Source organism: Danio rerio, chromosome 24 (genome assembly GCF_049306965.1).
Source record: "Danio rerio strain Tuebingen ecotype United States chromosome 24, GRCz12tu, whole genome shotgun sequence".
Taxonomy (NCBI): domain Eukaryota; kingdom Metazoa; phylum Chordata; class Actinopteri; order Cypriniformes; family Danionidae; genus Danio; species Danio rerio.
The window spans coordinates 30,257,794-30,285,431 of NC_133199.1; the positions used below are offsets into that span (position 1 = coordinate 30,257,794).

The 27,638-nt window shown below is 36.2% G+C and overlaps 1 protein-coding gene and 2 non-coding genes across 5 annotated transcripts in view; all 3 read left to right on the top strand.

The window, feature by feature from the left end:
• The window catches only part of tmtopsb (teleost multiple tissue opsin b), a 63,071-nt gene extending 35,872 nt beyond the window's left edge, over positions 1 to 27,199 (top strand). The window contains exons 3-5 of one of the 3 annotated variants that reach the window (XR_012399068.1): positions 8,337 to 8,529; positions 8,871 to 9,104; positions 23,070 to 27,199. Coding sequence is in view for 1 of the 3 variants with exons in the window: in NM_001312679.1 (NP_001299608.1) it covers positions 8,871 to 9,104; positions 23,070 to 23,336 (501 nt within the window). In the remaining 2 variants the exon portion in view is untranslated. 3 annotated transcript variants of the gene reach the window in all.
• Positions 12,664 to 12,754, top strand: dre-mir-727 (microRNA 727). Its single transcript, NR_030508.2, has one exon. It is a non-coding gene; the product is annotated as a microRNA 727 (primary transcript).
• Positions 17,812 to 17,894, top strand: dre-mir-728 (microRNA 728). Its single transcript, NR_030509.2, is given in 1 exon segment — positions 17,812 to 17,894. It is a non-coding gene; the product is annotated as a microRNA 728 (primary transcript).
• Positions 27,200 to 27,638: the final 439 nt, after the last annotated feature.

The window sequence follows — 27,638 nt, forward strand, 5'->3', positions numbered from 1 at the left end:
TTTTAAAACCAAATTAGCCCCATACATATTACTGCACATCATTCTTGACAACCACCCCATTCACTTCAAACAGTGATCCGATTCAAGACAACAACTGCAATTAGGATAATGACATTTTAAAAGCATTTCTTTGGGCTTTAGCAATTCTAAACCTACTGTACATCCTGACGGTAACATTTCAAAAGCTGAGTTAAGGGAATGTGTATCATCTTTTAAAACAGCTGTTTTTTCCATAAAGGAGTCAAATAGATTCTGCAGTGAATGTTGTTTGTGACAAGTTATCTTATTTGCCTGATTGATAATTTACGATAATTTCGTCTTCTGTTTCAGTGTTATGTTACCAAACCATGAAACAATATTATATGTGAGAACGCTCTCTATTAATGACTTATACGTATATGCCATGTTTAAAATTTGTGTACTAACCTTAAAACTTCTCAACTTGCGGAGGAGACTGAGGCGATGACTTGCCTTCTTATAAACAGCCTCTACTTTACTATTAAAATGCAGTTTATTGTCAATAATTGAGGCTAGGTACTCAAAGTTTGAGACCTGCTCTGCTATTTTTCCATTTATGATGACAGGTTTATAAAACTTATTATCTGCTACTCTTGTTTGACTCCCCAGACATAGCTCTTTTGTTTTTCCAATATTAAGATGTAATGAACTTTTGCCAAACCAATCTGTGATGCTATCATTTATTTAAAACTTAAGTAGCTATTCATTTCTTCCTGACAGGAAACCAGGATTGTTGGCACGTTACTATTTTGAGGAACTCAAATAAACCGCGCCATTGACCAACTGAAAGCTGCTCTAAAGTCCAGTGCAGAAATGCGTTAGTTATGCACCTACAGTATGCGGGTCCAAACGCTTAATACTCACAGTATTTACAGAAATACACAAACATATTTACATATTTAAAAAAATAAAAGGATTAAATTTAAAAAATAAATATTATTTTCTACATAAATATAATTACCACTACCTCCATGCCTTCTTCAGATCAGGGGTGCATTTCCCAAAAATATTGTTTGCCAACTAAGGTCGCAAGTTCCATCGTTACAAACATAGTTCATTAATTTGCCGTTTCCCAAATCCACCGCTCCATCGAACATTCGCAAACTGGGTCACAAACTTGAGCACTCGCTCAAGTTTGAAACGTAGTTCATGGCTGTGTTCCATTCCCACTTATCCCCCTTATGCCCTATTCATTTAGAAACTTCTAACATTAAAACTTGGAATGATTCAAAATAAAAAAGCATTAAGGTCATCTCTCCTAGGTGTAATTTGCTTTCAACCTATTTTTACAGTTCAGTTTTTAGCAATCTTTATGTTTACAATTGTGCTCCCTTCGCAGTGCACTTTGAAAGCATTGATGTAATTTTGAACAGTCTTAAGCAAAAGCTAACCTATTATGTAAAGGCAGAATTTATGTTACGTCTTCAAAGCTTGTGAAAACAAAACACATATGTTAGTTCTTTTAATTTATAGTGGGTTATTCTTTAAATCTCTGTACTGTATATGACATGGGCCTGCTGGTTAGAATTTTCTGCTGTGGTTTACAAGTGTCAAATTGTAAAAATAGACTTTTCTAAAAAAAAAAAAAAAATAAACAATACCCTACTTGATGATAATAATAATAAGAAGAAGAAGAAGAAGAAGAATCATCATCATCAATATTATTATTAAATTTATATTTTTTTCAATTCTAATACATAATAATAAAAATAATATTAATTATCATTATCATCCTCATGATCATCATTAGATTTATTAATATTATTATTAAATTGGGATTTTTTTCATTTTCTAACATATAATAAATATAAAATTTTATTTTATAATAAATAGCCTCAGTATTTATTTAGTCATATGATTTATATATGATATTAGAATAGGTGTTAGCTTTTGTAAGTGATTTGTTTTAGAATAGGATATGTCAGTCTCAATAATATTTGTAAAGGAAACATATATGCGGCATTTACATACATTTCTGTTGATATAGAAAATTAGTGCATGTTTTAACCAAAACTAATATTGGATTTTTTTTTTAAATGCGTGTTTTTGTTAAGCAATATAATTTGCAAATAAAAATGATGGGGTTCTTCTGTAAAGAAGTAGTTCCTCCGCCCCATTTAGAACGTCATTATGGGCGTTTTACATCATAACTAACCTGGTTCAAGCGATGGATCTGCGACAGAGAAACTATGCGTTTTGGGAAACACTCAACACTACGTCATTCTTTTCCCAAACGATGCATCGTACCATGATAGTTCAGCCGTGAGTTACGTCGTTGATATGGAAACGCACCCCTGGTCTTTTTTTCAGTTTCTTCATGACAATTTGCATTTGTTTAATGTTATTAGAAGTATTATTATCAATATTTTATTATTTTTTTATTATTGTTTTATATTATTATATTATTATTATTGTTGTTTCTTTATTTGCATGCTGGAAATTAAAACTGAATTTAAAAATTGTTTAGAAAAATATTTTTGCATAACAAAGGAAACTAAATATGAAGGCTAATGGACGTCTTCAGTGGAGTGAGTTTTCACCATTTCCTTACTCCACGAATGTAAAGATTAAAAGTAAAGAGAAAGTAAAGAGGCCGAATGGAAGAGGCTAATTCTTTATCCTCACGCTGCAAATGGTCTGTTTAACTGTTTTCTCTATAGTGAAGCGTTCAGTTTTCTTTGTAAATAGCACATGCACCAAAATCCGGAATGGAAGATAATACTCTGATTGGTTTAATGCATGTTATGCTCAAACGCACCCATAACTAATTAAGAGAATAACCACAATGCTGTAAGAACATGCGTCAGGGTGCAAACAGCGTTTTTCCATCCTTAAAATAGCAAAAGTGGATTCGGACACGCTCTTAATGCTTTAGACTTTAAGTTTAGATCATTAAAATAGAGTCCAAAACAATTAAGTTGTTAATATGGACAGCTGATAGTAAAAAACCTTCAGTTGTGTGTTGTTAACTCATTTTAAATAAGTAGTTTAAACAAGCAACTCGCGTTCTTTTTTGTATTTTTCTTGTATTTAGTATTAACAAATTAACAAAAAAGCATCGATAGCCACAATGTTTCTGGTCCACCTACCCATAAACCCCAGAGATGCTCCCTGACCAAACACTTCCTGACAGCCACTGGAACTTCCACACGCATTAGCATCTCCTTCATTGCAGGGTTTTTCACCTTCTGACTGCAGGGCTCACACACACCCCGAGGGGAGAGCCTCATTACCACAACACCACCACAACACTGAGGTTAGGTGTGAAATGCACGCCTGCATTTACATGCACTTGCCGCTCTAATGATGCAACTTTGTGGACGGTTGCAGTTTGTGACTCTCCAGGCACATTTTAGAAGTTTGACATCTCTGGATGTCATCAGATTTTGGTGGGTTTCTGTGAGTTTTTAATCTGTCCAAGCCTATTTAAGAGGCGGGTGGAAGGACTTGGAATAACTACAGTTCACACCATAATTGGAAATATAGTATATAATTCAAAGTAGTGATCATTAGTACAAAAAGACAGATCATTATGATATGCAGGAGAAATTGAGGCTTGTTCACCCCGAATTTGAGTTCTGTCATCATTTACATAAAATAATTTTCTGCATATAAATCCATATATGTACAGTTGAAGTCAGAATTATTAGCCCCCCCCCCACCCCCATATATTTTTCCCAATTTCTGTTTTACAAGGAGTTTTTTCAACACATTTCTAAACAGAATATTTTTAATAACTCATCTTTAATAACTTATTTATTTGATCTTTTTTTTTTTTAAATAATAAAACAGATTTTTTTCTAGCCGAAATAAAACAAAGAAGACCCCAGGATAAAAATATTATATACTGTAAATAGACCAGTGGAATCATGGGGATTAAAAAGAAAAGAAACCTGCCAAGGATTAGGTTTATGTTGTTGTTGTTGTTGTTGTTGTTGTTGTTGTTGTTGTTGTTGTTGTTGTTGCTGTTGTTTTGGAAGATTTTGAAAATTGGGCTTAACGAGAGTTTCAATAGAGAGGCAAGATCATTTAGTTTTCATTAAAATATCTAAAAGTGCCCTTAAAGTATTTTTGCAAAACATGGAAAACTTTTTTGAGTTACTGTATTGATACCATTGATCTTGAAGCAGAAAAAATGAAGCCTTTTGTATTATTTATTTATTTATTTACTCATTTATTTATTTATTTGTTTTTATTAGTAATTATTTTTATTAGTTTTTTGACATTTACAGTCTTATGTAATAGCTATATTGTTTATATGGTCATTGGTTCTTTGACAAAAGAAAATAAATCTACTGATGTGCATTATGGTGGCCATATTAGCATGTAAATCAAGATTTACATTTATTGGCCAACATATGTATTATTGGCCTGCAAATATAAAGAGTTATTGTTTAATATTATTGCTCAAATTTTTGTGGGGATAAAAATAGTCTTTGTTGGGTTTTGAAGATTAACCAAAGTTTTGGATTTAGGGTGAGTAAATGATGACATAAATTTCACTTTTTGGAAACTCTTTTACAGCTGAGGTGAATTTTACAAATTTCAATCTTTTAAATATTTTATCATTCTGGATAATGCACATTTCTATTCTGAATAATGAATAAATTTGCATTTTCACCATGAAAAAGAAAGAACTTAATATGATGCAAAAATGAAACATCTGTCATAATTTACTCCACCGTCATCCACTTTCCAATTTTTTAAGTTTTTTATCGTTGAATAGAAATGATTGATTAAAAAGCCAGTGAGTTACATAGTATTTTTTGTTCCTACTATAATGGATGTCAATGTTAGTTTTTCCAGGATTTTTTTTATTTTATTTGGTGTTCAACAGAAGAAAGACATTCATTCAAATTTAGAGCCACTTGGGTGTAAGCAAATGCTGAGACGATATTTTTTGGGGAACTGTCCCTTTAAGAATTATAATTTGTAAATGACTTTGAGTTAATGATGTTTCCTTGTAGTTTTCTTGCTTTATGCAGTTAAAATTTAAAATAAAATCATGTTCGCTGTATTTCTATTCATATCAAGATTTGCGTTTATCAACCCATCAGTTATCAACTTCCAAATTTGTGAGTTATCGTTATTTGGCAAAGCTCCAGGTGCACCCCTACAAATATTTTTGACTTTTAAATCTATTCAGTCTTGTCTTAAAGAAATGATTTACTTCTTCTAATATGATTTTCAGCTTCAATTTACTTGCTTTGCTTTCCCAGACAGCGTGATCATTTATTTCCCGTCCTACTTACACCAATTTCCCCTTTTCACAATTCATTTGTTTAATCCATTTAGCATCTGAAATAACAGCTTATAATTGCTATTCCCCAGCAAACATGTTTCATCACCCGTTGTTCTGCAATTATCCAAATTCATTTGAGGAATCACGTAAAGCGGACACACACCTACACAGAACCACCATCTTCTTTTTGTGATTCACATCTGAGGTTGTCCATCTTCAGTGTTTAATGTGACCGTAAAATATCTGGCTGTCAATCAAACTTCAGTTGAGTTGAAGTTGGGGCCGTTTTTTTTTTTTTTTTTTGTCCACCCATCAACGCTGCATCTCAAACAGCCATCACGTATTCTCTCATTCTTAATTGGTAGTTCATCCGCAAATGCGCCGCTGGCTGTGGCCTCTGGTGGTGACTTTACACCCCCGCAGGCCTTCAAACCGCGTTATTCACAGTCTGCACCCCTTGCGCGATGCCCTTCTGTGCATATAGGACGCATTTTAATGTGACCACTAAGAAAAAAAAAGCCCCCGAAAAAACTGTGGCCTAAGTCAATGGGGAGCCTATTAGCAACCTGACATTGATCTGACATTCTGCTAAGTAATAATTTGTCAAGTTGCGGCTTCTGCTCAGGGTTGGACGGTGGATTTGAGGGTGTCGAGCGAGGACCGCCTGTGAGGAAAGGGCCGCGCAGTTCCACTCCATTGCTCTTAATTAGCTCGTAGTCAAAGCACAATTATGTTACTGTGGGTGCAGAGATCCAGCCGTTACAGGCCTGAAGTGCAAGCCCATCAGGGAGACATGTGTTCACGCTGTAATTTCAAGAAGAGAAGGTTATTAAAAGTAGCGTATGATTCTGATTATTATTGTGGCTCGAGGTAGAAGTGAATTATTTCAATTTTAATAGGGTTTGGTTTCTCTTTTTTAATTTTTTTGTGTTTCATTTGTTTAGTCACTTTTAGCTAGGTGTATTCTGTAAATACTGATATCATTTAGAGCTTTTTGCATAACCAAAAAATTTTGTTTATATTATTTTTTTTTTACTTTAAGTTAAAATCACACTTTAAAATAAAGTTTCATCAGTTAATGTATTTACTAACATGAACTAATTATGAACTTATACAGCATTTATTAATTATTTAATAATGCATTAGCATGCATTTCATACTTAACATTAGGTAATGCAGCATGAGTTAACATGAACTAACATCGAACCAGTCTATTTTCATTGACTAACATTAGCTAACATGGACAAATACTGTAATAAATGTATTGCTCATTATTTGTTCATAGTAATACAACCTTATTGTAAAGTGTTATCGAGTTACAATCAATCAGTATTTGATAGAATAACTCAAATGACAAATGAAAACACTCACACACACACACACACACACATATACAGCATGTTGCATTCTCATTTGATATTTTAAAGACCTAAGCAGTATTTTATAGGATAAAATGTATGTATTAATGCATAGACTAATCAAGATCAAGTATTCCAGAGAGATGTTATAATCCTGGTGATTGACTATAATACAGTAAATAAAATCAACAAACAAACACTGTTTTTTCACCTTTATTAGGATAGGCCAATTGAGATTATGGACAGGAAATCATTAGGAGCAAAGAGTTTGGGGAAGGATCAGCAAAGGAACTAGGGAATCTGAGAAAATCATAGACACTTCAGACCTGAGTGTCGATGCACTTAAAGTCCAAGTAAAACTAAAGTTGCAACTGTAATTTCTGTAACTTTTTATTACTTTTTAATAAAGCTGCAAATCTCTTTTCAGCATTATTTGATGAATAGAGAGTTTAGAAGAACATTTATTCAAAATTTATAATTATCTGCACGGTCACTTTTTTACACATCCCTTGCATAATAAAATAACCCCAAACTTTTGAACACTACCCTCTATTTGTTATTCCATATACATTTCAAGTAAATGTTTTACTAAAAGGACAAGACAGGACAAAACCTCTGATGAAGATAATGACTTGCGCATCCACATTGCGGTCTGAAATCGAATGACACTGCAGAGCGTCACTGCACCAAAAAACTTCAGAGATTAAAGTTCAACCAAAGTAGCAGCTCTCAGCTCTTGGGCTTCTTCACCAAAAGAGCACTTAGCAGCTGTCAGACAAAGTGCTACAACACTGAGAAAGTGGTGCATCGGGCAATTCTACAATGTGTAATAGGCCCTCTGTTCGGCCATTGTTGTGTTAAGGGGCTATTACAGACTGGAGTGATCAATTCATGCCGGTATACATTTCTGCAAAGCTGGTCTTAAGTAATATGCTGAACATTCATTGAGACAACTAATCTCTTTATTTCCGCATGTGCGATTTTTATCCAGGGTTTCAGCAGGCTCATAAATGTCTACAAAAGTATCACATTTCGAAATCAAACTCTTTGCTTGGAAAAAAAAAATGGATATAAAAGGTATATACTGTATTCGGTGCTCAACACCCCATCTTGAAAATTAATACTTGTATCCATTTCTAAGTGAATATGAATATGGTGCATTTGAACAAAACAGATTTATTAATTAGATGTATTTATTAAAATAACATTTTAGTCACCGAACACCGAAACTGTTCCTCAAGGAACATTATTTGTACCACTGTGTACCTTTTTTTCTGAAAGAGTATAACACTCTTTGGTACTGTTCATTTAACATAAATTACATCATTTTCAAGCAATTTGATTTATTTTCTCTGTTTATTTAATGTTTTTTCAGATGACATAATAGACTTGTGCACACTGGAATGATTTTTGCTCATAAAATTTTCAGACCCCATTGATTTTTTTAACCAGAGTAAATGGGCGAAGTCACTCTGATGTTAAATGTAGCCTAATGAAATACAGAAAAAATGAATTTGCCTTCGAATCCGGTTTGTTCTAGAATTTCTGTTCATAACAACTCATTCTCGTCTGCATTTTTGTAGTCTCTGTCGTGTTTATTATACAACTCTTTGTGTTTAGACACCAATAAAACAAGCAGCTCCACGTTGTATCTTGCATCTTCGTTATTGGAAATTTGTCTTCACCTCTATTTTGATAGTTCATTTGAGTATTAGTAGAATTTCTGTTTCAGGCCCATGCACGGACCCTTACAGGACGCAGGAGCTCAATCGCAAAATAAAGAGCAGGGGGGAGGGCGATCGAGCAAGCGCCTGCTGAAAGGAGGGCAGAGGGCCACCCCCCTGTGCACGGCCCTGGTCTGCATAATATCTGTTGATACAGACATTTAACTGACTATAAGAAACTTTGCAGGTACATGTCACTAACACTAACCCCAACCTAACAGTCTACTTATGATCTAATGAGAATTAGTTAAGTTCAACAAACGTACCATCAAAATAAAGTGTGACTTTACATTATTACGTCTGACTTTTTTGCGCGTTGGTGTGTGTTCTCAAATTGGTACCCTTAGTTTAATTTCAAGGTGTTAATCTTAGAGTATTCCAGGTCTTTAAATATTAGTGACAATAAATGTCTTTACTTGACTTGGTGAAACCTGTATAAACCTTGTTATCAGTTTCAGAAACTATATGTTTTCCAGTGTAATGTTATGTTTTTCTTTGTCTTTTCTTTTTTTTCCTCATCACACAAAGGTGAGCAGGATCAATACGGTGGTGAGTCGTAAACGGGAGCAGCGTGTGCTCTTCATGGTGGTCACCATGGTGGTCTGTTACCTGCTTTGCTGGTTGCCATATGGGATAATGGCACTGCTGGCTACGTTTGGACATCCCGGACTGGTGACACCAGCAGCCAGCATAGTTCCTTCTCTGTTAGCCAAGAGCAGCACCGTCATAAACCCAATCATCTACATCTTCATGAACAAACAGGTAGGGAGTTACAAACAGAAATATGATTCATTTGAAATTTCAACCTATTTTTTATGTTCTACTTTAAAATACACTTTGGTGCTTCTCAGAAAAGATTTTGTATAATTGAGTATACTTGCCTTATACTCACATAATGTCTAAGTATGTTTGGCCTTTATTTGTTCATTGACATTTATTTAACAGTATAATCATCTATTTTAAATATGCTTGGCTAATAGTTTTTACTCTTTAGATTAATGGCCTTTTGTTTTCTACATATTATTACATACCCACCTGCTTTCAGAGAAAAGGTTTAAGGCTAGTTCTAGACTAAATTAAATGTTTTAGCTGAAAATAACTTGCAGCTTAAATAAAAATTAATGACATTGTTTTGTCTCACCAGTAATGTGTTCCTCAATTTTTTTTATAAAAGCTAAATACCTTAATTTAACTGCCTACTTGCTATTAAATGTTAGTTAACTTGAAGTGTGCTATTATGTAACAACTAATTTTAATAGTATCTGGATGCAGCCTTTATGATGCAAGCTGAGACTGCATCTCTCACTGATGCAATGTCAGACACAGTGCACTCAATGGAGCTAGTGACGTCACTGTGAGTGTTGGGGTGCTTTAACACTTGGTTCAATTGCCTGGACCATACCCAAGTTCGATTGTCTCCCCTTGCCACCTCCTTGGTTGTATTGGGATTACACTGTCTTTTTTCTTCTGAACCCCGGTATGCTTGCGTCATCGAGCTGCTGTTTTGTTTACTGCTGTTGCTAGGTCATGGTCACGAAAGCAAGCGCCGAAATGGAAAGACAACAGCACATCGCGGTCATTCTGGTTTAACTGAAGCTTTTGGTTTTGGACATACAGAAAGCGACTCACGTCCATCTGCAGCAAAAAATTTATAAACATTCAGAACACAGTAACTGCAGAAGCTGTTTTTGGAGGAGACAAGCAGACATCACTGTGTATCACTGTGTTTGCCCTGGCTCTGGCCTGGCCGTGCCACCTTTTTCAGGCGGACTCGGGTAGGGTTCACAGGTGTGCACCCGAGTTCAGAAGACACGTTCACACTAGCTAAACATACCGTACTATGACGTCAAACGAACCCGGGTGCGGACCAAAAGTGCTAGTGGGAAAGCACCCTTAGAGTTAGGAGTGGGGTTCGGTGTGTCTATAGAAATGCATTGGATGCAGCTCAGATTGCATCCAGACCCCTCTCACTAATTTTGTAATAGGTATTTTAATGATAATTTGATTATAGTAATTCATAACTTTTTCTGAGTTCGGTGTACTCTTGTGCCAAATTTTCTAGTAATAATTAGTTTAGTATATTTAGACCTACACTGTAAAAAATGCAGGGTTTCACATAATTAATTCATGTTCTCCCAACACAATTTGATTAAGTTAACATAACACATAAAGCATGTGTATATATACCACAATATACCATAAATATAGTATATCTGAGTAAAATATGCACAGTAATGTCTTCAATACCAAACTATCCCTAGTGAAGACAAATTTGTTAAGTACACTTACTGTACACAGGATAACACTAGAAAGATTAAACTAAGAACAATGGCCTAATGGTGTCTGTGCATGGATGTGTGCTTGGATATTAAATGCAGAGCCCAAATTCTTAGTATTGGGCCCCATACTTGTCCACATTTATGGTTTTCCCTCCTTCCTTCACATACTATTTGTATTACTTATTATTACTTATTATGTATTGCAAGTTTATTATTAAGTAAACTAATAGTGTACTCACTTACAAACGAAAACATCAACTGAAAAGTTTACTGCTATTACACTTACAGTGCACTTTTAAAGCAGGGTGCAAATTACAGGGGGGCTTGGGGAGGTCAGACCCTCCTAATTAAAGCTTGATCCTTCTTGAAGGACATAAAAAACAAGATGTATGGTGGATTCTGCCCTTTAATAGTTAAGTAATACTTTGCTCTGATCTGTATCTTAAATAATATTCATTAATATGTTTTAGCTTAGTCCCTTTATTCATCAGGGGTCGCCACAGCGGAATGAACCACCAACTATTCCAGCATAAGTTTTATTCAGCGGATGCCCTTTCAGCCACAAACCAGCACTGGGGAATCTTAAATATTATTAATTTAAATAATAGATAGATAAAGATTATTTACAGTAAAAATTCTGTATTTATTTACATCACCATTTATCTATCTGTATAAACATTAAAAGTATTGTATAGCTTTACCGGAAAATAGACAGAAATATTTACAGTGGATATATATATATATATGGTATATATATATATATATATATAAATATATAAATATATTTAATATGTGTCTGACATTTGTTAAGGGGTCATGAATTGAAAAATCTAATTTTCCTTGATCTTTTAGTCTTTGGAAAGTTCAGAATTAAAATGTTTCACATTAAGGCCTTTTCACACCCGGTGTGACACGATAAAGCAAAGCCAATTGCCATTCAGTGGTGCTTTAATTGCTTTCAACAAATTAATGCCTATTAAAAGCACTTTCATTAAGCACCTGTCTTTGTTTATTACCAGAAACACAAACTAACCATCATACAATTTTAATAATGCAAACTTACCATCATTTTCCATGTTCTCTATAATTTCTATAAAGCAACAGCATGTGATATGGGCATGTGATCTAAAGCTCAGATCTGATTGGACAACACATTTTATAATGAGCAAAGGGAGAAAAATATTCTCGCATTGAGTGTATATCACATATTGTTTTTGTTAGAGCACTGCCTATTATCTCTAGAAAACAAAGTATTGCATAATTTAGAGTCTTGCTAAGATCACAAGTGGGCCTCAGAAAACATTATAAAATAAAAATGCAGTTTATGACCCAAAAATGAAAGTTCTATGATTGTGTACCTATATGCCTTGTGTACCTATAAAAATGGCAGACATCTTTATTTTCATTTTTAGACAAAACAATACCAATGTTATGAAAATACCAGTGTTTGGTGGAATAACCATTTTGAAAACTTTATTTAGACTGATTTTCATTTCATGGAATTGCTCTAAATGACAATATTTGTATTTTTGATTTGAAAGGCATGTTATCAGATCTTTACAAAAAATATATTAATATTTTACTCAAACTTATACCTAATAAATATAGTAAAAATTTCATACTGGAAATACCCAGGGTGCATAAATCCTAATGCCTGCTTTATAATCCAGCTTTTTCCTACTTTATGACTGGACAAAATAATAAAAAATCAAATAGCTATGCAAGCATATTCAACCATTTGGAAGAATAGTCAAACTGTATGAACAAAAATATTCTTGTAGTTTTTGTGCTTTCTCAAAGATTCCATCACAGTGTGTTCAACAAATGCATTAAATAAACTTTTTTCTTGGAAGAAGCACTTCTTATAGGTTCAAGCTGATACAAGTTGCACATTTTATTATCATTCCTGAACTTGTACACATGCCATTGTGTTTGTAATTTCTTTGTGCTTTCCTTCTGTATGGATTTGAGCTTCTGCTCCAAACAGTTGCTTGAGATAAGAGTGAAGATGAAGACTTGGCGAAACGGGTTTTTCCAGTCACCTGTATGTCATTTTCAGTCTTCAATTCCTCCCAGCCCGTACCCATCGAAACTGTGAGTTGAGGCGAGTTGAAGACTTAAAGTGCTGTACAGATTCAAGTATCTGCTCGGCATGTGTCGATATGACCAACGGAAATTGAAAGACAGCGAAAATGGAAAAATATATACTGTATATATACAGTCAGTTTTGCAGTGGCAAAGCCCCTGAAGTGGTGAGTAAATAACTGTACTGTTATACAGGACAAGTTCAGGAGCTGTCATGCTGTGCCGTAATTACTTTTACTGCTTCTTCTTTCTCTTTCATGAGACGCACAGAATTTTCTGGCACATTTCACATTTTACCTCTTATTAAGAGCACACAATGTGAGCTTAGGGAAAGCATCAGTGTGCTAAAAACCTCCCCTGTTCATTAATTTTCTAAAACAGTCGCAAGCACACAAGCATCTCAATATTTATTTTTAGACTTAATTTGCAGTGAAAATGCATCCTAAATCATGTTTTTCTAAACAAATATGTGTAATTTAATTCATTTTCTCTTACCACTTTTGCATTTTGGGTTTTTTATTTTCATTTTAATAATACACTTGTTTTGGTTTCCAGTAGAAGCTTAAATAAAACACCATATTGAATGCAACTGTAAAATATTCTAATTTTCATCCTGAGTTACTTATTACATTTATTGTTATATTAATAAATGTAATAAATATCTGGTTTTCAGTAATAATAGTCACTAAATTAAAGGGGTTGTTCACTCAAAAAGGGAAACTTAGTCAATATGTGCTCACCCTCAAGTGGCCATAAACCTTTATTCTTCTTTGAACTCAAAGGAAGATTTTTTGAAGAAAGTTGAAAACTTGTAACCACTGAAATGCATAGGCCCTATTATACACCCAGCGCAATGAGTGTTTCCATGACGTTTCAACTCAACACAACCCTAATTTTCCATTTTTCCTCCACGTTGTTTAAATAGCAAATCTACAACCCCATTTGCACCACTTTGTTGACTCATGGGTGTTCTGGTCTGGGAAAAAAGGTGTTTTAAGGCGCATTGTTGTCGCGTTGCTATTTTGAGGAACTAAAATAGACTGTTCAATAGACCAGCTGAGGGGAGGTCTAAAGTCCAGCGCAGAGCACGTTAGTTGTGCCCCTCACTTAAAGATTGCTTAAAAAACACAGGATGTAGAGCAACATGCAATTTTCTTTGCAAATGAAAAAAAATTTAAGGATTAAAATGTTCACGTTTCAGACTTTGTGCCTATACCGTTAAAACAGAGCACATAGTAGTAAAAACGAATACTATGGAAGTCAATGGTTGCAGGTTTTCAGCTCTCTTTTCAATATATTCTTTAGTGTTTAACAGATGAAAGAAACTAAAACAGGTTTGGAACAAGTAAATGGTGAGTAAATAATGACTGAATTGTCATTTTTGGTTGGACTATCCCTTTAATTAAAACAGTATATGTTTTCCTGAGGCAAATTGTGCGTTATACAACTTTGGTCCTATTATTGTTATTATTATTATTATTATTATTATTACAATTTAGTGAGTATTATTATTATTATTATTATTATTATTATTATTATTATTATAACAGTTTAGTGAGTTTTATTCAACACAAAACCCAACTGCTAAAAATGTATTCCAGAGATTCTATGAAAATAATTTGATTATTTCCCAACATTTTTATTCACAGGCAAAAGTATTTGTAGCTGACCCTAATCAGTCAGCTTGTATTTTGTTTTAGTTTATTATTTTTCATATTTCATTATTTGAATGTTTATTGCTTTATGTTTGTTTTAAACATTTTCTTGTTTCCGGTTGGATTGAGTCGGAGGTCATGTGATCCTCCATGATTGACTTAGCCTGCGAGAGTTGGGATCGACAACATGGTGTGATCCCAACACAGACACATGTTAAATGCTCTTCATTATTCTACTGCTTGTTATCAGGCCAACATGGTAAAGGAAACATTGTTCATATACTATTTTATTTATTTTGATGTCGTTTTGATTATGTTGTGTTTGCGTGAAACATTTGGTTTGTTTATTTTTTTGATCTTTTTAGTTTTCACACTGTTCAATAACCGTTGCGTAGCTACAGTATTACTTTTATATACTTCATATAAAAAATAATTATTTATTCTTTCCATTGTTGCCTTTATAAAATAGTTTTTTCATTCTTTGTTACATGTTTCTCTGTATAAATTCAAGTAGAAAATCATAGCCAAAAAAGGTCATTTTTGCACAGTATGAAAGAGGTATTAAAACAAACAAAACTGCCCAGTTCGGAAGTAAGAGCTTTCCATAGAGACAGGCAGTGGGATCAGTTATTCCGGACCACCTGTGAACAGGTGTAGTATAATTGGCGAGGAAGTTCTCCGCGTCCCACAGAGAGCTAATCATCTCCGTTCCAGACCATCATCTGCTCAAAAGTCTGAAACCCAGCATTCCTCTGCGCTCCACACCACCCCGGCCAACAGAACAGTCCCTTATTCAGCATGAGGATGCACTCAAATTATCCCTTACTTTCCACCATAAGTAAAAAGGCCCTTAAACCTGACTGCTCAACTCCTCCTTCTGGGAGAATATTTCACGCTTGAATTGTTCAGACGTTCTCATCAAGAGGAACCTGTAAATTATACCTGGATGAGTTACTGCAAGCCCACGCTGGAATAATACTCCACTGATTTACATCAAATTAGAAGGTTGTTCATTCACAGAGTTCTACATGTCCTGCATCGTTTGCATGTTTATAAACTTTTTCTGCACATTTGATGAATGTTTTCGGTTCAGAAAAAAGCTTTTTCATTGTTGATATGCCGAGCTAGTGTTGTTCCCATACTGATAAACTTCCGGTGACCTGTTATTGTGAGGTTTTTTTTTTTTTTTTTTCATTTTATACGGTTCCTTTTACAGCATTGATGTTGTAATGTAATTAAAATTCAATCAGTTAAACAGACTTTGGCATTCATTTAGTTGCTCAAGCGTAAAACGAGACAAAAAGCCGTTAACTTGCACATGCTCGTCAGAATCGGCAGGCTAGCGCAGAAGCTGTATTGAATATTCTGGGCTAAAATAAATGCTTATATTATAAAGACGTGGTAGCAGAAAATGTAATTTAATGCAGTGCTTCTTGTACAATCTGAGACCCACTTTATATCGGAGATCACTCAGCCAGTGGAGATCGCATATTTTTAAAGAAAACAGACCTTAGAAGGTGGTCCTTCTCGGTTGATGTCAGTTGGACGGTTTCCAACACAATATTCTTAGCCACGCCCTTTTTACTGTTAGTTTGTTATAGCGAATGACATGCAAAAATAAAGCCCTGCCCCTACTCAATATTCTGTTGCAGTTGGAAATATATCAACCTACTAAAATAATAGTCTTAGCAACTTTCAGGACTTTTATAGATGTGTGTGTGTGTGTTTTTATGTTATGTCAACTCAAAATACTTTTACCTAATACTGACCTTATTCTGCAAGAGCGCAAGTAAGCTCTTTTCTGCTATTTGATTTGTTTGCCTATGGGAGAAATGACTAGGAATTACAAAACAATAATACACGGTCAAACTACTGGCTACAAACAAGTGTGTTAATGGAGGATACATAAAAATAAAACCCGTTTGCATCATCAAGCAGCATAACAAGCAGCTTCCTATGGCTGAAAATCAATGTAATGTGCCCACTCGTACGTGAAAGAAATAGCTCAATAATGCAGAGTACAATTAAAGTAAATGCCATTCCCCGGAGGCTTTAAAATATCAAAATTTGAAGCTTGTATTTTTGGGCCCTTCTCCCTCGATCACTCAGCTTAGATGGCTGGCCAGCTCTAGTAAGAGTCCTGGTGGTTCCAATCATCTTCCACTTACGGATGATAGAGGCAACTGTGCTCATTGGAACTTTCAGATCAGCAGAAATTTTTCTGTAACCTTCCCCAGCTTTGTGCCTCGAGATAGTCCTGTCTCTGAGATCTACAGACAATTCCTTTGTCTTCATGCTTGGTTTGTGCTTTGACATGCACTCTCAACCCTGGGCCCTTATATAGACAGGTGGATGCCTTTCAAATCATGTCCAATCAACTGAATTTACCACAGGTGAACTCCAATTAAGCTGCTGAAATATCTCAAGAATGATCAGTGGAAACAGAATGTACCCGAGCTCAATTAAGAGCTTTACGGCAAAGGCTTTAAATATTTATGTATATGTAATTTTCAGGGTTTATTTTAATAAATTTGCAGCAATTAAATCACATTGTCATTATGGCTTATTGTGTCTAGAATTTTGAGGAAATAAATTAATTTAATCCATTTTGAAACATGGCTATAACGTTTAAAAAAATGTGGGAAAAGTGAAGCACTATGAACACTTTCCAGATGCACTTTATAAATATATATACACTCACAAGTAGCAATATCTAATTTTAGCAACAAATTTCACCACAGGCACATATTTTCATCTGGCTCAACTGTAGATGTCTTAATTTTCCTGTGGGATTAGTCTGAAACATTTTCAGTGGCAGTCAGTTGCTAACTATCTTACGACATGTCCAGATGCAAAGCCACCTTCTGCGCTACCTCCGTCATCCCGGCGGGCTTCACCAGACCTCCTGCCAGCCTTTGTAATGAGTGTGTGGATCTGAATCCATTTATAGACTCATTCCTCCCACCTCAGACGCATCACATTCCTCACCTGCTTGAAAAAAAAAAACCTTACAGAGCGGTACACCTGCGACGACTGACAGCAACATGACCAAACTCCAGGTTCATTACATTACAGGTCATCACTGTCAGAAGAAACATTAAGATGATGTATGTCTGGACTAGCTGCGGATTCAAAGGGGAGGCATGGAGAGCTTTTTGGGAGTACTATCGGTGAGTGCCGTGGTCATGCGTGATTGCGTTCCATCAGCGCCAGCAGAACACTGAATGGCCATTAGCAGGCTGACTGAAGCTGATTGTCTTGGGAGATCTTGTATCTGCAGTCGGCCATTAACCGTGACCCTGTGACCCCCGTCTAAACCCCTGCAGTGCTCTGTCCTCATCACCCTCTCTGTTTCCAGTATCACAAACGTGTCTTCGTTCTGTGTTTTCAGGGGTGTGTAATATACAAATAGACGGATTTGACAGATTGCGAGTGGTTTGGAGTGTTTGGCATCTTCTGAGGAAATGTAGTAGACTATAAGTATACAGTAAACATGAACGTATACTAAGTACACTACGTTTTCTCAAGAGGTGGAATCTCACCGCGTGTTTTGGGGATTTCATTACTCTGAACTCTTTGCAGATCTCTCTACACGTGATGTATACTGTATGTACATTATCTGTCTGTCTGTCTATACCCTGTATTGTATGTTATGCCTGCCTAATATTTGTCTCTAAAATTCCTGGAGACTGAGGGGGGATGGAGGGGGAATTTGTCTGAGTAACACAGTTGATAACCCGGGGTGAGGTGCGTTGATTGTAGTTTTAGTAACTGAGCTATAAACCAAGATTTTGAGTGGCTGCGGTGTTTGGATACTATACCAAAGTTGGTGACCCAGGGGTGTCAGACTATACTAAAATGCTGAGGACCGTGGGCGAGGGGAAGATCGGGTGAAATTACGGGAGTTATGGGGAAAATACCAAAATGGGAGGGTGGCGGGAGATGGGTCTGAACGCATCTGTCTGTCTGTCTGTCTGTCTGTCTGTCTGTCTCCCTACATGTGTCTGTCTGTTTGTCTATCTATCTATCTGTCTATATATCTATTCGTCTATCTGTGTTTGTCTATGTCTATTTCTGTTTGAGTCTGTCTGTCAGTTTTTGTTTGTCTATTTACAGTATCTGTCTGTCTGTCATCTATCTATCTATCTATCTATCTATCTATCTATCTATCTATCTATCTATCTATCTATCTATCTATCTATCTATCTATCATCTGTCTATCTAATTGTCTATGTGCATATAAAATAGATTTACTGTGTAGTTTTCTTGAAGTATTTTACAATCACATGATACCAGTGTTTATCTGGTTGTCGGAAACCTTTTTATTTATTTCCAGGTTTACATTTGATTTACAAATCCCTCGAACTGTAAGCATTTTGAAGGTCAGATTAGTTACACTCTCTCTCTGAGGGAGCAATTCATCACTAGACATTCATCTACTCAACGCTTGCATGAAATCTTTTTGCAATCTGAGGGTGGAATAGAGCCAAGGCCACACAAACTTTTTCTCACTTTATTCTTTTGAGAATGTGTTTGCTTGGTGCAAAAGACACTGTATTACTTTGTCATTGTTTCAGGGTAAAATACGTGTTTACAGAAATGGAACCCTTTTTGTGATTAATACTTCTACCTCTGCATTCAGTATTCATAAAACTCTTCAAAGTTTTGCCTGAATTATTGGTCAAGGTGGTTTTGTGAGAATGTAGTAAATCTTCATACATATCGACAAAACACATTTTCTTTGGAAAATGTGGTTTATTCCTCAGAGACCTTCACAGACTGTTGTGATTAATTACAATGAACTTTTATCTATAATGAAAAGTGCAGCGTAAGAACTGGGCCCTCGCTTTAGTCCACAATGCGCTCCTTTTCTGAGGATCTGCTGCATGTTGAGTTTGTTTTCTCTTAGCTTAAATCAGCCCGTTTTACTTCCATCTGTGGCGACCTGATGGTCAAAGCCTGCAAGCTGTTTTTTGTGAGCGTGTGGTCCGCATGTGTGGGAACGTGGAGGTATATACACAGACTCGCAGCAAGAGTTTGGCACCTTCAAATAGGCGTCTCCATCACCCTCACATAATCACTGCCTACGCTCCCGCTGAGAGGTCCTGCCTCAGTTAATGAATTTTGCACACGGAGAGATTTCAATTTGCAAACAAGCCTGTCCACATTAGAGGAGACAGGGCATCAGCTGTTGTTCTTCCTGAGATGATGATTTACACAGTTTGGCTGATATTTTATTATTCCGTCTCACTGTACAGTTGCAAATCAAGCAGAGAAATTGAGAAATCAACTGAGTTTGGTTGCGAGTGTTCAATCGGGAACATATTCATGACAAAGAGTTGCTAAAAATGGAAACTTTTTCTTGTCCTTTTTAAAAAGTTTGTGCACAGACTACAAATGCTGTCAATACAAGCCCCTTAAAACACTGTTTTAAGCATGCTAAACCATAGTGTGCACATATAGTTCTGTCATCTAATCCACCTTTGTCAGGCACGTGCACACATAGGGCTCAACCTGTGCAGTGCACATGCCCTTTTTAGTCTTGGATAGAAAGTGCCCTTCCAAAATGATCAAAAGTGCCCCCGCGACGCGACACACCCTCCGTCCCGCCCTTCAGTAGGCACACGACAACACTGATCTTGAGTACGCGCGCGACAGCCCACCCCCACCCCCCTCTTCAAAAAATTTATCCTGCACATGCCCTTTGAACGGTCTCTGCACGGGCCTGACCTTTGTACTTAAATATCTAAAAATTAAACACATAATGTCACAGAGTACAGGCACAGGACCTTACTCTTACCACCTTTCTTTCCCTTTGTTTTGAGTGAACCTTTACAGGAGCGGAGCAAGCTGAACTGCCACTCTAGGCAAAGGACGATCACGCCACCCTCAACCCCAATGTGAAAACGAAAGTGACCGGTTATGAAAATGAAGTGAAGTGTCGCGGACCTCTTTTCTGCCGCCCTATGCGCGAATATTGCTGAGGGAGGGAGGTGTCGCCGACGCTGCCCTCTCTATTCTGCCACCCTATGCGCGAAATAACTGAGGACGCGCGGGTGTCGCGGACCTCTAATCTGCCGCCCTACGCACTGATTTAACTGAGGACACGTGGGTGCTGATGGAGGTGTCGCTGATGCTGCCCTCTCTATTCTGTCGCCTATGCGCGAATATATCTGAGGACGCGGGTGGTGAGGGAGGTGTCGTTGACATAACACCCATGTCGTTGACATGGGTGGTAAGGGGGGTGTTGCGGACGCCGCCCTCTTTATACTGCCACCCTAGGCGGCCACCTAGGTTGCCTCTGTGGACGCGCCGGACCTGAACCTTTTGTACATCAAATCAGTGTCTAATTGCCAGTAAAACTCTTGCATAGACATGTGCTGCATCCCAATTCACATACTCATAGTAAGCCCTAAAAGTATGCACTTTTTTTGTAAAGGAAAAGTATATACTTTCGAGTGTGTAACAGAAGAGTTTACAAGCTTTGGTACATACTACTTCCTTGTTAACAGATGTCTATGTTGCTTGGTTATGTCCCCTGTCAATCATTTTGATACATCATCCACATTTCTTTCATATTTAATTACTTACCTTATTGGAGAAGCAGCAGCAGAATAATCTGTCATACGCATGCAGATGTCTTTTATGCAGACAAAATCTTTTCATAATTTTGCATTCAGAAGCTAATGTCCAAACATATCTTGATATAAGTTCACATTGTTGTTGCAGATGAAATATAACATGGAAAACGCAGTTTAAATAAGTTCCAGGTGGCTATATATTGATTAACAGTCATCAAACAACTTTACCGAAGCCTCTCTACTTGACAGTTGGTCTGGAGGGTCCGTCATGTAGTTTGTTTACACTTTTCACCCACATTTCAACCACGTTAGAGTATGGCTGCTTCTAAACTTCGAATTTTTCCCGGAAATTGTAAACATCCATGAACCTTTGGCATACTCTTTTCGACATACTATGGTTTGGGACATACTAATTCTATTTTAAATACTATTTAGGATGGATAGTATGTGAATTTGGATGCAGTCATGGTTTCATCAGTTCGTTTTCTGTTGAACTACTGTACGGTGCTTTCATAAGCGTTGATTCGGTTGTTGCATTAAAAATAATGTTCTGAAAAGACCACTCTTAATTACTGGCATGTAAAGTAAAAAGTTACTCAAAGCTTTTACTGGAGCACTGCAGATTTTACTGTGACAAGTGCCCCAGTAAATGGAGTCTCGCAACACTCCTGGCGATGAATACTGTACAAAAGTTGAAACCTTGCACTTTGAAACTTGTTTTTATTTAGTATTTTCTCACAACTAAAGCAGCATAATCCTGTAAATGAATCACCAAACGCATAAACTTACTCTTACTTACTAACCATTTATATCGAAGTTGATATTTAGCCACAACATATTGTTGTTTCGTCACATCAAACTTTGTTGTTTGGTGGGTTGTTAGCCCAACACTCAACTCCCAACCTGAAGGACCAGGGCATAACACACATAAAGAGAACACAGAAAGAACATGCAAACTCCACACAGAAATGCCAACTGACCCAGCCAAGACTCAAACCGGCGACCTTCTTGCTTTGGGGTGATAGTGCTACCCACTGTGTTGTGTAAATGCTTTGATAATGTGCATCTCTTTTCTGTTTAAACCATACATACAGTATTCTTGCATAAACATTGTTAGCGGTACAGCCAGAAACATCTTGTCATAAACAGGCTACCTTAATGTTTAGTAATGTGATGTGAAAATTAAGTTATTGACATGCTAATTGTGTTAGCATTATGCTAGAATGTTAAATGTTAGCAACCAACCTAGAACACATTAGCAACCATCTGCCTGTACTGTTTTAAGTTTACAGGTTTTCTGGCTATTCGCTTTTACAAGCCAGTGTCTAAGTTAATGTGACAAGCTTTTTAATAAACAATGTTTTTAATGATAGCCTACACAAAAAAATTATACTGTGAACCATTTTTTTTTAAATCGGTATCATTTGTTACAGCTAAATGTTTAGTTTGTCAAGTAAAATTTAGCTTTCGTTTTAAAGTTTCATCTAAATCCAAAATATTTATCATCACAAAATTTATCATCTATCTATCTATCTATCTATCTATCTATCTATCTATCTATCTATCTATCTATCTATCTATCTATCTATCTATCTATCTGTCTGTCTGTCTGTCTGTCTGTCTGTCTGTCTGTCTGTCTGTCTGTCTGTCTGTCTGTCTGTCTGTCTGTCTGTCTATATATATGCTCTATTGGATTGAGATCTGGTGAATGTGGAGGCCATTTGAGTAGTGAACTCACTGTGAATAATTCTCACATTTAACTATCTGCTCACTAGCATGCATGTTAATGAATTGGTTGTTTTCTAGTACATACTCTGCATTATTATATCCCATTAAGCATTTTAGTGTTTAAAAGAAGTCTAATAGAAGTCTAAACAGGCATATTGGTTAAAGGTGAAAATCTAAAAATAAAAGTCTACCTAATTGATGATTAGCCTAGTTTTAGACCGTTGTTAGACATATTTGATTTTTACTGAGACATCCATTAGACATATCTTAAAATTAAAAGTTTATTGGTGTAAAAAGGAAGTAGAATGATATAAGGGCCAATAAATGATGACAATGTCCATTTTTAGCATTGGATTAGAAGCATAATCTCAGCTCTCTCAATCTGTCTTTGTGTCTCAGTTTTGCAGATGTTTCCATGCGCTCATCATGTGCACCACCCCAGAGAGAGGCTCCAGCTTTAAAAACTCTTCCAAAGTCACCAAAACTCTCAGGACAGTGCGACGTGCCAACGGCCAGAATGTGACCTTCGCTGTGGCATCGGCCGTCCATCGAACTCCGTACAGCGACAGACAGAAAAGTTCCTCGGAGGGTGAGAAACTCCCTCCAGCTACGGGTCAGGGCACCAGCAAACCTGTTGTCTCTCTTGTGGCCTATTACAATGGCTGAGGTTGTACAGTCAGGCAAACCTACGGGGGTATTAGAGTTGACCGAAATCATGGATCGTGTTAAAAGGTAATATAAATGGAAAGTGGGCGTGTCTTGCAGAGCAGTATGGATTATTGCCATGCCCCCTCTGGCCACACCCATCGCTGGCAGTCATGCCATGTTGCATGCACAGCTTATGAAAAGAATGGACACTGAACTACTGGAGAAAGGGATGGCACTACTTTAGTACATGGATCTAATTGTTTGCTGATGTTTCTTATGAGTCCAGATTGTAAATGTGCTCTCAGATTGTGGCGTGTTGACTCTCTCTTGGAAACTGAGCATGAGCCTGTTTTGTATTTTTTTTCATCAAGCACAACATCTTACTGGTGTTTGACAGCCTCTGTAAAAGAGATTACTTACATTAATACTTTTCTTACTGAAATTTTGCTCCATTGCTGAAGTTTAAAGTAGTCTTTTAAAGTTTAAAATATTGTTTTATTCAACCTTTTGAAATATGGTAATAGTGGTTTAACAATTTCAGTTCAGAAGTATCACTATTTTTTTGAGGTTCACAAAGTTTTTTGTCTTCCTCAATTGCAAGAAAATAGTGCTAATGCATAGCTTCTATTACACAATTGTGACTTATTCTTTTAAATATACTGACTTTATTTTAGCTGTTTCTCACAATTGCAAAATTTTTCGCAATTTTGAATTCATACGCTCATAATTTGGCGATTAAAAAGTCTGAATTGTGAGGTATAAGTTTGAAAATGTGATTTGTTGTGGGCTGAAACAAGTTTTGTTAAAAGGACACCTAACATTTTTGGAAATAAGCTCTCATTCTTCCTTGAGTTAAAAGAGTTGAGTATCATTTTTGAATCCACTCAGCTGATCTCCGATTCAGGCGGGAACACTTTTAGCTTAGCATAGATTAGCATAAATCATTGAATCACATTAGACCATTAGCATCTCCCTCAAAAATGAAAGAGTTTCAATAATTTTCCTATTTAATGATAGACTCTTTAGTAGTTACATTGTATTTTAAGACCAACAAAAGACATATAGCTAGGAATTTTATGCTCATTCCGGCATAAAAGTCAAGGAACTTTGCTGCCGTACCATGACTACAGCATGAGCAATGATAATACACCTAAAAATCATCTAACATCTCTCAATATAACCAACCAGTGATTATTTTTGATATGCCAGGTTATTTTTGACTGTGATGCTAATGGTCTTATTCAATTCAATGATATATGCTAAGCTAAGCTAAATGTGCTCCCACCATAAACAAAGATTAAATGAAGGGATTCGAACTTGATAAAACTGAACTGTTTTACTCTAGTGGAGTTATAAAATAAACAGGCTCATTCTGAAAACGTAGCCCTATATACATTTCTGAAGATCGCTAATTATGTTGCCAAAAGTAGGTATGGCTGCATTTTGTCTTTAAAAGAAGTCTACGGGGCGGTATGACGCTGTTCTTTTTCTTACTAGCTGACCGATTACCTCCATATGCAATTGGTTCTTTTGAAAACTCTATTGGTTGGGTTTAGAGGAGGAGGAAAGTGGGTCAGTCGATCGGTCACTCAGTCAGTCAGTCAGTCAGGTGACAGCAGCCTCTAGTGGATTTACGTACAAACGGCAGACACGAATGGCACTTGCGAGAGAAATTTAAGATCTAAAAAAGCATACACATCGGCCTCTGGTGGATTTGTGAAAACAAGAACAGCAAAAAAACTTCTCCTGGGACGTATTTGGTGCTCTCCAGAAATATACATAGCGATACATTTTCAGAATGAGTCTGGGTTGTATAAAATGTCTACTTTCAAAAAATCCTTTGTTGAATCATTCTGATATTAAAAACTTAAATACATTTATAACATTAATGTCCACATTAACACTTCATCAAAATTTTACCAGGCTATTTTTGACTGTGATGCTAATGGTCTAATCCGATTCAATAATCTATGCTAAGCTAAGCCAAATGTGCTCCCACCAGAAACAGAGATTAACTGAAGGGATTCGAAAATGATAAAACGGAACTGTTTAACACTAGTGGAGTTATAAAAACAACATAGGCTCATTCTGAAAATGTAGCACTATATAAATTTCCAGAGATCCTTAATAGCCAGAGGTACGTATGGCTGCATTTTGTCTTTAAAACAAATGCTACGGGATGGTACGATGTCGTTCCTTTTCCTACTTCCCAGCTGACCGCTTACCTATGGACGACTTTCCCGCTGTTTGTCCAGTTAGCTCACCATGTTCATTGGTGGACTTGAGTTGCAGAGAGGAGTTGACCACAATGATGGGGTTCGAGTCTGGCGAAGAATGGCCCTGAAAGCGGGTAAGGCAAAAACAGAAGCCAAAAAATAAAATAAACAAGTAAATAACAGGGTGAGAATGTGATAAAATCTGAAAACGTGTTAAAAATCAGACGAAGGCTTTAATTTTTTTGGATTGCTTTTGAAAACTGTCGGTTATGTTTACGGAAATGGTTGGACGAGTCAATCGGTGCTTTTGAAAACACTATTGGTTGGGTTTAGGGAAGGAGGAAGTTGAGTCCGTCAACCGTTCACTCAGTAACTCAGTTGACAGCGGCCTCAGGTGGATTTACGCAAAAACAGCAGGCACAAATGACACTCGCGAGAGAAATTTAAGATCTGAAAAGTGAACACATCGGCCACTGGTGGATTTGTGAAAACAAAAACAGCAAAAAACGTATTTTGCACTCTCCAGAAATGTATAGCTGTTTTTAGAATGAGCCTGGGTTGTATAAAATGAGCCTATTTTTAAAAAAAAATTTTTAAAAAGTGGCATGTTCCTTTAAAAAACTTTTGTTGAATCATTCTGATATTAAAAACGGAAATACATTTATAACATTGATGTCCACATTTACACTTCATTGAAATGTTCTTTTTGAGGTGTTAGAAATCCTGATCAACATAATGAACCTCAGGAAAAAGTGTCAAAAGTGTATGATAGGACTCCTTTAAAACAGTTTAAAGCGAACAGTTCAAATGCAATAGTCTCCATAAATTATCCATAAATTTATTTGTAAACACTGAAGTTATCTTTTTTAGCTCTCTGTCTATTTTGGCAGATGTTGTGTAACATGCAAAGCTGCTCTGCGATTGAAAACAGTTGGAGAACGACTCTCCACAGCCATCGCAGAATATTTCCAGGTTTAAATGAGCAAATCATTCATTTCAAATACGCAATTTCCTTGGCATGTTATGTGAAATTGGCTGCAGGTATCCATGCCGTGAAATCTCTTCATCGTACTGTTTACCAATACACAGAATAATTATATGCCAAAAAGCTTTCATACACCAGAACGTATCATAAAGCAATGATGCCTTGAAGCCAAAACCTGCATCAGAAAGTGTTGATAATGGGATTCAGTTCAACTTGTTTATAGTTTTGAATCATTCATGGTGTTCGTATGTTTGTGCTTTTTGATTTTATTTTGATTCTGGTAGGATTTGTAATCAATATTTAAATGTGTTTGGCATCAAAGGGACAGGCTTCTCGGCGTTGAGCAGACTGTTGACTCCTCAAGACTTGAATAATGTGAGATGAAGCATCCCAAGAGGTTTTCTGACTGTTCAGTTAATCTGTGTTTCCTAATGAAGCAACATTCACAATCAAACTATAGGAAACGGGCAATTGAATTCTGTTAATGCTCTAATGAATCACATCTAGCTGAGATTTGAAAGAAGTAGATATTTTTATGACTTATTGAAACCATTTTCTTACTGCAAATCATATTTGTGATGATTTCATTTCCCATGTTTTGTACAGTATGGTCAGTACACTGCTGTTGATTTGCTGATTTGTTATGTAAAAATATATAGTAATAAAAAATACTATAGTAATTTGTAGTCAGTTTTTGTACCATACTAAAGAATTTAAATTAATCTCTTTTAACACACCAACTAAAGAAATAAAAAATGCATATATTAACATATATTAATATTGTAGTGGCTTTCCAATGCTGCTATTGTTGGTAGAGTGAGCAAGTTTTTAATGCGTAAAAGTCAGAGTCCGTAGGCAAATAGATGCAAATAAAAACGTCTTTATTTTCCAATCAACAGAATTACTCACTTTCTTTTATCTATAAGCACACTTCTCTGTTACCTTGAGTTGAGTTGAGACGAGACGTTCAGTTACGAGTCAAGACGATACGTTCAAGACGATACGAGACGTTTTTATTTGCATCTATTTGCCTACGGACTCTGACTTTTACGCGTTAAAAACTTGCTCACTCTGCCAACAATAGCGGCATTGGAAAGCCACATAAAAGTCAAAAACTGT